Source organism: Patiria miniata, unplaced genomic scaffold (genome assembly GCF_015706575.1).
Source record: "Patiria miniata isolate m_02_andy unplaced genomic scaffold, ASM1570657v1 HiC_scaffold_22, whole genome shotgun sequence".
In the NCBI taxonomy this organism is placed as follows: domain Eukaryota; kingdom Metazoa; phylum Echinodermata; class Asteroidea; order Valvatida; family Asterinidae; genus Patiria; species Patiria miniata.
In genome coordinates this window covers 5,102,658-5,116,613 of record NW_024037061.1, presented here as the reverse complement: position 1 = coordinate 5,116,613, position 13,956 = coordinate 5,102,658, and the positions used below count along the sequence as shown (strand labels likewise).

Sequence of the window (13,956 nt, the reverse complement as noted above, 5' to 3'; positions counted from 1 at the left end):
ATATCAGAATGACAATAAAACGTTTAGGCTCCCTACAAGAAAAAAAAATGTTTCCAGTTTCTGGTTAAGACTAGAGTAAAAAAGTGGAATCCCGATTATTATTTTTTGTTTTGTTCCATATTACACAACATAATGAGCGAGTTATGATATTCAGCTATTCCAAACCAAACCGTATCACCATGTTAGAAAACACAAAGATTAAAAGGACATATGCACATAAAACTAAAATTAACCTTCACCAAAAAAGTCCACAGTTTTTGATTCAGGGTTAACTAACTTGAAAATTGGAATGGCGATTGATTTTTTTATGGACAAAGTCTGAACTAATCCCACAAGAACAGTCTTTAAACCAACTAAGCACACCATCGACACATCACAACTTATCGAGAAGATGTGGACAGGTGTCCTCGTGCTTCCAAATGAGACTTTGTAGGTGCACAATTTGGCCTCTGTCAGGTAAGCCCTATGTAAAGAGTACACCATTTTGTCAAAGAACACTTCAGTCTATTTATTTGATACATCTCAAAGAACAAAATATCATGCACTTAGTGAGTTTCTTTAATTGTGTAGGTTTTTTTATTAATAAAAATATAAAGATGTGATAGATATCTTTTTTCCCTGTGTTTCCTTTAAATATTATCGAATCAACATTTCCAAGAAATTATACATCTTTCCATGAATTGGCAAACAGTTTGTGACATATTTTTGAATGAAGTAGAAATGGTAAGGAAGGCAGAATAGTCTTTAGGTTTGTTTTGACAAACACGTTTAAGCATTATAGTGCTATTGAGCATAATATTTGAAAGACAATTAAAAGGTTCCCAATAAAACATATAAACCACACATTTTTTCCCACAAATTGGTTAGTACTTTTAAGTTTTATACACATTTTCCCCTAATGAATAGCTCAGAACATAATCAGACCATTTAAAACTTGTACTTTGAAAATTTGAATACAAGTCTTTGCTATTTTATGGAACCTGCACATTGATCCTAATTGTTTATCTCTTTCGATTTTCTTGGTAAATTAACGGATTTCACGGGAAAGCACTAAGACTTAACATTATAGTTCTAAATATATGTAAGTAATGCGCCAATCAGATGTTTCATCCACCCCCCCCCCTCCGCGCAGCCCAATGCCCGATGTCGGGATTTGGTCACGTTTTTCATGCCACAAGTTTGGGGATTTTGGTCACTCAAATTACATTGTTACCATTGGTATGCTACATGGAAATGCATATAACAATGCGCCCCACGTATGTATGTCGGGGCATGGTCGGGGATTGTCACTTAAATTTTGCCCGAGGGGTGGGGATTTTTTCACTTCAAAAGTGACAATCCCCACATCTTGGGTGGGGTAGCCCGGGGAGGGGTGGGGGAAACAATTGATGGGCGCATAATGGTCTGTAATAATCTCAGCTAATTTCTTTAGGAGAAACTAATGAAAAATTGTTGTATATCTCAAAAATATTTAAGACTCCATGTTACATTGTTAACCTATTTCGGTTTTAGTTGTAGTATTAGGCACGTGGTTGAAAACCACGTAGGGGCCTCGTAGCCAATAATAGCCCTCACATCGGTGACCCAGCCCCTACAATATACCCAGTTTGAAAATAGATCATTCAAACAAGCCCACAGTATCATTTCCCTTTTTTTTACCTCGAGGACCTTGACCAGTTTTAGGTGTTTCACTCTCTTGTTCAGCCTACTGTCCGTCACCTGCCAAACCTGGATCTGGTCAAACCTCAAAGTCAGTCTGCATTCTGCAAGAAAATAATTACGAATCATAGTAAACTCAAAGGGGTTTGCCTTAATGTTTCCCTCAGGAGAAATGGAAAGAGTTCCATACTGGGCCACCACTCATATTCCCTAACATGACCTGAAAAGTAGCAACAATTGTAAATCGGATGAAGAAACACTGTAAGGAGTGCAAACATTCTTCAAATATTTGGGCTTTTTCTGTCATGGCCCAAAGACTTAATGCAGGAGGTCTGAGTGGTGGCCCAGTATGGAATTCTTCATTTTTTTTTTTGCCAGGATCAGAGCAAATGAACAAACCTAAAATGTTCATTTTTTTGACTGTTCATAGTGCCTACTAATATTCTAGCAGAGTACAATTGTTTAAATGAGCCAAAATCTGAACATTGTTAAACAAATTAAATGGTAAACAATAACCTAGGTCTAAACAAAGTTTCATATAGAAGATTGTCTCCATTTTAGCACCCTGAAGGGCATTCATTGCAGAAATGACATGTATGAGCCACTCAAAAACATTGTCAATTTTGTTTATGATAGAAAATACTCTCCATAGACCTTGTCCAAACCGTCAAATTAGCGTCTGATAGGCCTAAACATTATTTCTATAGACCCGCTAACTGGGCTGGCTATTTTTTTTTCGAAATGCGGATTTAGTCTGTTGTCATGGGCGTCGCCAGGATATTTTCTAGAGGAGGGCAAAACATATTCTTCCCAAAACATTCTTGTATTTCTCAACAAATTCTCGATTTATCAGTTAAAGAGGGGGGCAGGGACATTTTACCTCCCCCCCCCCAAAAAAAACCCATACAATTTACACCTCTATGACTTCGTGCCTCTTTTTTTTCTTTTTTTTTTCTTCTTCTTTTCCTTTTTTGGCTTTTAAGCGCCCTCCCCCTTGAACCCCCCCCCCTCGCGACGCCCATATCTGTCGTACAACCTAACCAACAACCCCTTCAAACTTAGGCCTTGTTTTGCAATATTTGCAGACCATTTACCTCAAAAATTACCAAAGTAGCTCAAAACACTTCACAAAAAAAACACCTCAAAGCGCCTACAAAGCAATGGGGCTACATTGAACCTCACAATTATTGTTTAGGGTTGCAAATTCTTAAAATTCAACAAGTTTGGCACAGACAAGTGTGTGCAGAATGATTTCCGCGTTCAAATAATAACGGTTAACGTACGCCGCTGCATGGTCGAATGCTATGGACGTATATATGAACATGTATGCGAAGACTAGAGACACGACTGTCAGAGTCGCCTGTATTTCTAGTCCTAGTGGAACTAGGAAAGTCTGCGGTTGTTACGTAAGCCATGGTCGGAATGAGAAAAGGGTGTGAGCTCTTTGTTATGCATGAGTGATTTTCTTTGTTGCATGAGTGTGTGAGCTAGGAGGAGGAAAGGCGCGCGTTTCAGACAGACACAAGGTCCGTGTGGTGAAAGCAACATCAGCGCCGTGTGGATTACCGTTTCGTCACAGTACCACCTTCGGTGTGTTGCGAGCCGTATTTTCTATGTAGAAAATCGAAAGCCTGTTGTGCTGACCGTAAGTTTTTTCCCTTAAGTATTGTGAATATTTATATTCTCTGATGTTTTCAATAAGAAAAAGAAGGTGGATTTATCCTCATGGTGTGTTCATTCCTGAAGTTAACACTCACAATTATGTATGTTAGCATTCCAGTTTCAAGTGGGCCTTTTTAAAGTTAAGTTGAGTATTTTTATTGATCTGGCGACGGAATACTTTAATTCTTGTTGCATAGATGGCTTTTTGGAGCAGGGTTTGACCATACCCACTTCAAGTGCACTGGAGGTGCTAAAGAGTGGCCAAGAGAGGGCGCTATTGACGGTCACAGGACAAAATGGCGCAGACGCTACCTGGACCATACTGATTGCGTGAAGCAAGTGTGAAGCGACCCTGGGCCCTAACGGTTTCCAAGCTCAGTCACCAATGTATTACTACCCCAGTCCTGAAGATTGTAGCTACATGTAGACGGTGGGACCAAGCAAGGTTGGTGTGGGAGTAGAACTCGCCCCATATCCTTCGGGAGTACAGAGACTGAACACTTGAACCGCATGAATGATCAGCTGATCAAGAGATCAGATATGACATGTATGACATGTACTGTTGAGTAAAAGTGGGCATACATTAACCTTGTGGTGGGTTCCAAAAGCAGTAAATTGTTGTAGGCCTGAAGGAAGGTTGAACCCCAAAAGCTCACTTTTCTGCAAATTCTGTAATTGTGATTGTATAACATTTAACTTGTAAGTCGTTTCATATATTCTCCAGGAACCAGTGTATTACTAATACTACTAGGCTGAAATCCAAGGTATGTACCTGACTTGAGTCACTCAAGCTGACCTGCATGTGCATGTACCATTTATTTGATTTGTGTATAATTTCTGTTTGTGATCAGTAACTTGGAGTCAATAGATTTTGCTTTATTTGTTCTGTTGCTTAATTTTTAAGACTTGCATGGTGCATGCTGGGTTGAGAGTTGTTTTTGCATAATTCTAGATTTTGCATGGTTGCATGAAAGTTACTTGGTGTACTTTCATTTAAGTTATTATTTGGTTGATTGGTTTTTGTGTATACCTATATTTTGGTCTTGGTTACTTGTATAAATATATTTTTTGTTATTTTTTTTCTAGTTCATTGTAATAAATAAGTGCATATTTGTTATTCATTTAATCCTTTTGTCGGGTGTGGAATAATTGTGTGCATCACCTAGGGTGGGCTAACGACCCTTGTTTGAATCCTTTTTTTTTCTTTTTCCTTTGCTTGCTGCTTTCGCGCATGACAACGACTATGACCTATGCATGAACCTGTTGCAACACTTTGCCGTTGGGACAGTCGTTTAGCGAAGTGTACATGCACACAAAGAGAGATGAAACAGTTTGAAATGTTTAATGCTCCCTTTCTTGTCAACATTAATTGTTTGAATTTTAAGGAATCACACGACTTAGCCGTTCAATTAATTCAATCTCATGCACTTTAGTTTAGGTGCCAAAAGTGTGTTCAATCACAGCAAGCGCAAATAGCACATCTGTTAAAGTCTGTTAAAAACAATAATACTAGAAGTGTGTTGGCATGCACACGAAGTGCTATTTCTCAAATAGTTTGCATTACTTAAAGTACTTCAGATGATTACAGTCCATCACTAGCGCTACCTGTGCTATAACTGTGTACAATCACATGAGGCGCAAAATGGTCATAGCACATCAAGTAATTCGGGTACCAATAATCTATTACATGAAATTACTTGATGTGCAGTAAGTGTGTTCAAGCACATGAAGTGCTCTCAAACATCCAAAACGGAACATTGTTACAATCACATGATTGAAGCGCTTTTTCACACATTTATAGCACATCAAGTGATTTTAAATGTCTTCAATCTGTTGCATGAAATTTCCCCGTTAGGTTCAATACGTGTGTTCATGTACTTTAGATGGTATCAGTCAATCACTAGCACGCAATTAAGGTGCCTTGATTGTATACAATCACGTAAAGCGCTATAATTTTATAGCACATCAAGTGATTCAGGTGGTAGTAATATGTTACTTGAAATCCCTTGAGGTGCAATAAGTGTGTTCAAGCATATGAGGTGCTTTCTCTCAGACAGTTCCCATCTCTTCATGTACTTCAGATGATATTAGTCAATCACTTGCACTTAGCTGAGTTGCCATAAGTGTGTACAATCACCTGAAGCGCTATATTTTTGCAGGTGTTTTAAGCACGTCAAGTGTTCTAGGTGCAAATAACCTGTTACATGAAATCACTTAAGGTGCAATAAGTGAATTCAAGCACGTGAAGTGCTATCTCTCAAAAAGTTCGCTTCACTTGAAGACCTTTGGGTGCCTTTATTTGTTAATTGCAAGAGCTTGAGAGGCGACAAGTGTTTCAAAGCACATAGAATACTAGCCTTTAATAATTCTTCATCACCTCAAATACCTCATCTGTTAATTTATGTTGCTTTCACACAAGCAGTATTTCTTAGGTGCATGCAAGTGCATGAAGTGTGGTCATGATTTTTTCTACAGTGCAGCATTTTGAAGTACATGGTTGAAAGCCATACTTAAAGTCGAAGACGAGGGTCGAATGGTAGTGAGAGGTTTTTGATGGTCACTTTTTTAATACAGTTACATGTATTATCCTTGAACTTTAGGAGGCTTTTACCAAATCAAGACTGGACAAGTAGCAGATACATCACAGCCCATCAAGTGTCAAAAATGCAACAATGGAACCTACGTCACCCCAGCTACTCACCCTGGTATCAGCCCCGCAGATTGCACCGTGTGTCCTACAGGTACCAATAAAAGAATTCATGCAGGGTTCCGCGCATGCTTTTGTCTCGATAAGTACTACCGGAAAGATCGGTTTGATGAGTGTTATCCTTGCACAGACGAAGGTCTTGACTGTTCAGAGGAGTATCAACACCTCTTACCTGGATTTTGGTGGACTTGGGAATGGGGCTCAAAAGACAACTACAAAGCATATCAAAATTTCGTTGTAAACATCAGGAGCAGAAGTGATTCCTACAAAAGCAGCACGCAGCATTTTAAGGGAGTGTTGCCTAAGGTACATCCGTGTCCACGTAAGGAGTCTTGTTTAAATGAAGGTGATGGTATCAATGTCACTTGTGAGGTTGGTTATGAAGGTTGGCTTTGCTCTGAATGCAGTGTGGGGTACTATGCGTGGTTTGATCGTTGTCATGTGTGCCCAAAGTGGTGGTGGTTCTTACTTGAAGTCGTTCTGTTGTTGGTCGTGTTGGCAGTGGTAATACTCGTCATCGCTTGGGATGTGCGGAGAAATCGGGAAAGAGGACGGTCAGCCGTTGATGTGATCTTTGCACGGGGGAAAATCTTGCTGGGTTTCTATCAGGTGATGGGCGAGATATTCTCTGCCCTCGACGAGATTCCTTGGCCGAATATTCTGACCAAGTTTGGGTCAGTTTTGAAAATACTGGAGATGAATATCGTCCAACTGGTCATCAGTCCCCGCTGCTACTTTCCAGACTTTGCTTACCGCAATGTGTACATTGAGTATTTGTTTGGGATGAACTTAGTTGCATTTGTTATGTTGTCAGCATTGTGCGTCTATTGGGCCTCAAAATGCTACTTGGTGGTCAAGAAATACACTATTGAAGAGCGTGTCAAGGTATTGTCAACTACGAGGCAGAAATGTTACCTGTTTGTTATTATGCTTCTCTTCACGTCCTATCCTGGCTTGTCCGGTGTTATATTCACTCTTTTGCCTTCTGGCTGTGACCTGTTCTATCTAGATGAGGACGAGACATACAATGCTACAAGACTTCGATCCGATTACTCTATCGACTGTCAAGATGAGCAGCATGTTCATTTCAGCCATGCTGCCGAGGCTTCTCTCTGTTATGTTGTTGGCTTCCCATCCTTGCTGTTAATACTTCTGTGGAAAAGTAACAAACAAAACAAGAGGAAGAAATCGCAGGATCAGCCTTTGCTTGAATCGTCAGCAGATGATTCGAGTTACTGCAGCATCAATGATCCAACTATGCTGCCAATGAATGAAGATGATTCCACACTTAATCAACCAGGCACCAACCTCCTAAATCCCATACAGCAAAGTCAGGTGGAGATCAGCTGGATAAGTTTCCTCGCTGGAAACTACAAAGCAGAGTTCTGGTACTGGGAAATTGTTGAGCTTTCTCGCAAGATCATCCAAACACTATTTGTTCTGCTGTACGGTCCATATGATCACTTCACCATGTTTGCAACCATCGCCATATCTGTTGGGTTCCTATTCCTTCATGCATATGTGAGACCGATGAAAGATGCCACCGATAACCGTCTACAGATGTGTTCCCTCGCAACCATTTTCCTAAATCTCCTGGCAGCTTCCTTGCTCCTGTCTCAAACTGGAGGTGGTACAGAGAGAACCGAAGTCCTTGCAGTTATCCTTGTTCTGATGAACTTCAGCATCATTGTGTTTATAATAGGTATGCAGTTAAATAAAGAAATTATCTTGCACGGTGTTTGAGAGACCATATTTGACAGAGAAACAGTGATCACTTGACCAATAGTCATAATGTTATTAGTCAGTGAGCACTATCATAGGCGTAGCCATTGGGGGTGGGTCGAGTAAGGGGGTATTTGCCCCCCCCCCCCCCGCCAATATTTTATAAGTCGTGCCCTTTTTTTGTTAACAAGCGCCCTTTTTCTGATCTAGTGCCCCTTTTTTATAAGTCGTGCCCTTTTTGTGGCATCAACCGTTACGGGTGCCTTTTTTTTAAATTCCGCATATGCATCGCTCTAAAATGCACCAGTATATAATGTGCATAGTCCTTGGTTTTTGAACAGCGCCCCAATACAATAAAAATTACCTTGCTGTGCCCCTGACTATTTAATTGACAGCTGGGATGGTGCTATTAGAATCAGTATCAATTGGTTTTCTTCTATACAGTAAGTCTCCTCTGGATGGTGATGAAGTCACTGTGGCGCTCTGGTTGCTGTGGTAGTATGGCAACATGCATCGTTAAGGCCTGCTGCTGGTTTTGTCGAAACGAGTCACTGGACAGGGAAGGCAGAGGCAGACGTCTTGTGATGGCGAGCGTGGGAGATCATTCCCTTGATGTTGATGAAGACTATGTGGAAAGGCCTTACGAAGATATCATATCAGAGCATCATGAGCTTGAGTAAATTACAACTTGTTCATAAGTTCAGATTAAAAAAGCCAAGCAGATTATTTGGGTTTATTTTGTATAGGTCACTTGTAATCACGTGTAATTGCAGTGGAGGTGGGGGAATTGGAGTGCCAGAAAAGAGGATTTTTTTGGGGGGCGACATGATCTTTAAGTTTGTTTTGTATAGTTTTGGTGCAGATCAGCTCTGTATATTTTTAATGGTAGTGGGAGCTTAAAAGATGTTGAATTAGTAAAATTTGCGGATTTGGGGAGATTATCAGATATTCCTTTGAGATAATTGTGTTATTAAAGTGTAGTTATTATTTGCATCATGGACAGATAATGGTCATACATATTTGATAAATGTCAGAAAATGGTTGCCTGGTTGCCTTCTGTTTCCAATCAACCAGTTGTAAATGTGTAAGTAGGGTATGAAGGGTATTGTGACAACTGTGACATCTTCAGACTTGTCTCCCCTTTTAGACATCCCATGTTTGTATTTAATAAAATCTGGTTGTACAGGACATCACTGTCATTTGGGGTAAATTAAATTAATTACAATTAAATTAGCAGCAAGTGCACAAGTAAACTTAAATAAGAGCATGACAGATAGACAAATAGGTAGTAGCTCAAAGTCATTTAAGGCAAGAAATGGCATGCTTTAACCAAAGCACTTTTCTGTTGTGTATGTGACATTCATGAAAACGTATGATTATTTTCAGAGCCCCGTCTATTTTTCAGCTTAATCTCAACCCGGGTATAGTTGTTTCTTTACTTACCTTTGTAAATTATTTCAATTAGCGAAGCGCCTTCTAATGTTTGTTCGGTATTTCGCGCTTCCACCCTCCCGTCATATTATTCTTCACCAAAGACTCAACCACATCGTTTCGTATTCACTCTTTACAGGTTATAATTACCTTTATTAGGTTGAACGCGTAATAACGGGTCTTAACCTTAAGATTTCGCGACGGTCCTTGAGCTCGTTGCGATAGTTAGATCGTTTTTGTTTGGGTATAGCACATAATTTCTTAAAGGCTGTAAGAAGGAGAACATACGTGAATTAAGGAACATATATTTTATTATTTTGGAAGACTTTTATTTCGACACTGTAACAACGCGAATTTCACGTGCGTCATGATTTTGTTTTGTTTTTGGCTTGACATCGGTAACGAAAATATTCATAAAACTTTAAGCAAACCACTCCTTCGGAAAGATATATACTTGCTACAAAATATTGTTAAAAAGCAAATAGTCCAGAATATAACAGATGGTATTGTACAGTATTTTCCAACATATATATGAAGTATTTACCCGGGGAAAAACGTGAAATGTGACACCTTTTTCGATGAGTTATATTTGTATTTTTATATTACATTTGTTTTTATTTGATAGATTTTGTGTGTGTGTACGCAAACAAGTGGTGTTTTTTGGGGTTTTTTTTGGAATTCAGTTGTTGATATCTTTTTATGGTTATTCACGTGTTTTTATACATATTTTCATTCCTCATTTACTTTTAAAAACTTCACACTGAGAACACCGTGTACCCAAATCTCGTTTTTAATGAGGCTTTCGTCGAAAACTCGTCAGAAGAGGTGTTCCCGAACCCAAAAAAAAGGGCTGCGGATAAGTAAAGTGTCCACAGCGTTTATCAGCTTGTGAAAAGCGATTGCGCTTAATTGTTGTGAGAAGCGATTACGCTACTTATTGTATAGATATCCGTAACCCGGTAATGATAATAAAAAAATCTTAGTTATTATTATTTTCATTAATAAATATGATTATCAAACCATGGTTGCGTACCTTGACCTGATTAGAACTGACAGCATGTAACTTGTATATGTGATTGTTAAACCATGCTTGTTGGACTGTCTCATTTGAATGAATAGTGAGTGACCACGGCGCTAATTCTCTGGTGTGATTCTTTTTACAAAATTCTAGTTGTGCATGATATCACTGTCATCTAGGGCATATTAAAATAAGTTAAATAATTGTAAAAAAGCGGCGATTGCACAAGTAACCTTAAAAAGAGCACCTCAGATAGTCAAATTGACTGCTATTTATCCGCCGCGGTGTATGTTACAGTCATGTGGTTGCTAAGGCAAAGCGTCTGCCGTTGTTAGGCAAAGCTAATCCGATTACGTACTTAGACGCTATAGCCGAGCGATGAAATTCATGCACTACACAAAATCGTGGCCTTTTGAACGTTATGTTTCTCAGAAAATATACACAATATGATTGAATGTTAAATTACAACGGAAGAAATTCCAAACTTCATGTCAGTGAAAACAAAAATTGCCGTCATCGTTGCCGAAACGTCAATACTGGCTGCTGCGCTGCTGCTGCTGCTGCTGCTGCTGCTGCTAATAATAATAATAATAATAATAACTCTTTTCGCCCCAATAGGGTGACTTTCTAATAATAATGATAATAATAATAATCCGCCCCTCCCTTCGACTTTTTCCGCCATAGCTTAAACAAAAGAATTATTATGCTTTTTATGTCATGCTGTTATGCGCATCTTTTGATACCAAAAATATAAAAATCTGACTACGGGTTGCTGCGCAGCGAAAAAAAATTATCGGCGCTAGGCGCCGTGAAAACTGCATTATCCCATATACGTCGTGCACACTGAGAAGAATTACCATTCATACAAAGGCCTATGAATAATTAATTAGCCATAATTTTAAAACCCTTTGACCTCTAGTCATAAAACTTCTTGGTAATGCTCATGATGAGTTGCTCTATGCATGTACCGAGTTTCAAAATTTTGCGTCACTCGATAGCCGAGATCTTAGGCGGGGGTGGAATCCGTAATAAAGACACTCGTAATTAAGACATCTTGGTACTTATTCCTTTAGAATTAAGCTGAAAAGCAAATTATGTAGGGAAGCTGCATTAATGTCGATTTTGTTTGTTCTTGTTGAGCTCATATTATTATTGGGTCTAATATACCTACGCAAGTGCGGCATGAAATCGACACATTCCAGGCAGGAGGCCACTTGCATCCATATTTATAAGAAGGGTTAGGCCACAAAACCCACAAAAAAAAGTATACAGTATATAAGTTTCCATTACTTTAAAGTACAAACAGTCCACCATCGTCGCTTTAAAATCCATTCATTAAAATCTGAAAGCTACTTACTCTTGAAAACGTAGCCTATACAGCTGTAAAGGCTCCGCTCGAGTTGATTGGTCACGTTATCAATTGCAACAAAATTTCACGCATTTCAGGTTTTCCTGACACTTTTTCTTTCTTGGAACCTAATGGGCAGAACAAGGCACGCAGTTTTAATAAACTGATCATGGCTGTCCATACAAACGCAACTGGGCATGTGATTGTGACCGAGTGGATCGGAACATGAAGCCTCGACTCACTGTTAGTTTGGTTTATCAGCCCCTCTTCTCGAAGCTTCAAGAGAAACGTTCATGGAAAAGGTGTATTTCAAGTGTGCACATCAATTTGGTTCAATTTGAAAGCAAAATACGCCTCTTAATTAAGATCAAATCCGGAAACATGTACAACAGAGAGAAAGGATACATTTACGGTTGTCTACGTTTAGCGCCAAGTCTGTGAGTACGAGGTGTAAACAAGATTCACGCAAATTAAACCGATTCGCAGTTTTCCCTTCCTCATTGATCTAAGCATCACCCTTGATATTGCTGGATAACTTTGGCAGAAAATTGAAACGGAAACGCAAAGGATTGTGGTTTATCATCAGCAGCGCGTGAGTGTACTCAACTTTACTCATTTGCGATGACGTCATCACTAACATGTCAACCAAGCATGGCAACTGGGGGCGCCCTCAGTACAAAGTGTCTACGGGTGCAACCCAATGAATAGGCCAAAAATCCGTCCACCGAGCTCATGAATAAAAGTTATACACTTAAATTCTTCTATATAAGAGAGTTATGAGAGCCATGAAATTGGGAAATTGAAGAGATATTGCCAAGCAACTCTGAACCGGACTTGGGGCTTCCAATTCCCAGCATATTTTGAAAGCAATTGGGCCCGTAAGTGGCGTCATTTAGCCATGTTGTATGGGGATCTTTTTTTCAAGATGGCTGCTTTCCACCTTGGGAAAAAAATCACCCGTTTTAGGGGTCGTCTTCTTTGGGTAAGAATTTCTCGAAAAGTCACCCACCAAAAATTGAAAATAAAATAAAAAATGACATGTTAATCATCATTTTTCTGTGCTTCCTGAATACCTGTGAGTGTTCTCAGTATTTCAAAAAGATTTTTGAAGTATAGGGATTTAAGAGTTAAGTCTGAGTATCAACCGTTATCCACGGAGCCAGTCTCTTTTAACCGCCATGGTTTATTACATAGACTAGTATTAACACTGGTGTCTATGGGAATTTATTTGCTTGGGTGTACCCTTACGATCAGGCGGATCACAGGGTTCGCTCATACCGGCCTCCCTGCAAACGGGACGCTGGGACAGGCTGATGAATTTATACGCTCTGATTGGATAGATATTGCGTGACTTGTGACCTGCAAGTCATCGCGGCTACGACCTTGCAAGGTTGTAAACGGCCGTTAAGACTGAGTCATCACTCTTTTATTCCCATTCATCAATGTTGTTCCCATATACGTCGTGTACACGGACCAGAATTGCCATTCGTACATATATGATTAGTTAATTAGCCATAATTCCCAAATCCTTTGACCTATAGTCATGAAATTTCTTGGGTTTGTTTATGAAGAGTTGTTCTATGCATGTACTGAGTTTCAATATTTTTCGTCACTCGATGGCCGAGATCAGGGGGGGGGGCGGAATCTGCCCCCCCCCGGCTTAGAGATGGTCAAAATAACCCGGACCTTTTAGGGTAAACAACTAAATCGAACTGAATTCCATTGTTTTGGCGTCTGTTTGTTAGTTAGCTGACTGTCCGTGTTTTTATCTGCTAGTTCAGGCTAGGGATCACTTCCACATGACGTGATGCTCGGGTTGTCAGTGTAGTTAACTTATCGCGGTAGAATCGCGTCATAGCAGCTTGTGAAAATATTGTCTTATTACATGAAAAGGGACGCGGAACGCACAAAATCTGAGACAACAAAACCTAACGTACATAATTCCATACGGTTGTCTAAGGGGCGTGGCTAACTCGCAAACGGCGATAGGTCAATAGGCCTACTCGTGCGCACTGCGCACGTGCACGCAGAGCTTACACTTGTCCAAAAGTTCACGTCAAGTATCAACATGTGTGAAACTTCAGGATTGGTTGATTGAGTCCCACAAGTTATTAAGGGTTGAAACTGCCAAATGCTCCAAAATGAGCTTGAAAAAAAATTCGCCTTACATTATTAATATAATTATGCAGAGGGTGTGAAAGTATAAAGGCTGAAGTATTGGAAGGAAACAATCCAACTTCGCAGCATCAACTGCCTGTTCCCATGTGGTGCGGTACGAGTACGAAGCGATTTTCATCATCAGTCGCGGTTGCTAGTTCTGCCGAGGGTTTTGCACCGACAACTACGCTGGGTCTCAGCGGCTGAGATTAAGCAGATAGACCGCACCTATTTTTTTCATCTCGTGTACCA

General features: G+C 39.8%; 1 protein-coding gene and 1 long non-coding RNA gene across 2 annotated transcripts in view; both read left to right on the top strand.

Moving 5' to 3' along the window:
* LOC119730628 overlaps window positions 1-10,313 on the top strand; it is a 60,540-nt gene extending 50,227 nt beyond the window's left edge. Inside the window, exons 20-21 of the mRNA XM_038203616.1 lie at window positions 5,922-7,730; window positions 8,195-10,313. Of these exons, the coding sequence (XP_038059544.1) occupies window positions 5,922-7,730; window positions 8,195-8,430 (2,045 nt within the window). The 3' untranslated portion in view covers window positions 8,431-10,313. The remainder of the gene's footprint in view (window positions 1-5,921; window positions 7,731-8,194) is intronic.
* Window positions 3,014-5,555, top strand: LOC119730629. The gene is made up of 2 exons (XR_005271386.1): window positions 3,014-3,304; window positions 3,519-5,555. It is a non-coding gene; the product is annotated as an uncharacterized LOC119730629 (long non-coding RNA).
* Window positions 10,314-13,956: the final 3,643 nt, after the last annotated feature.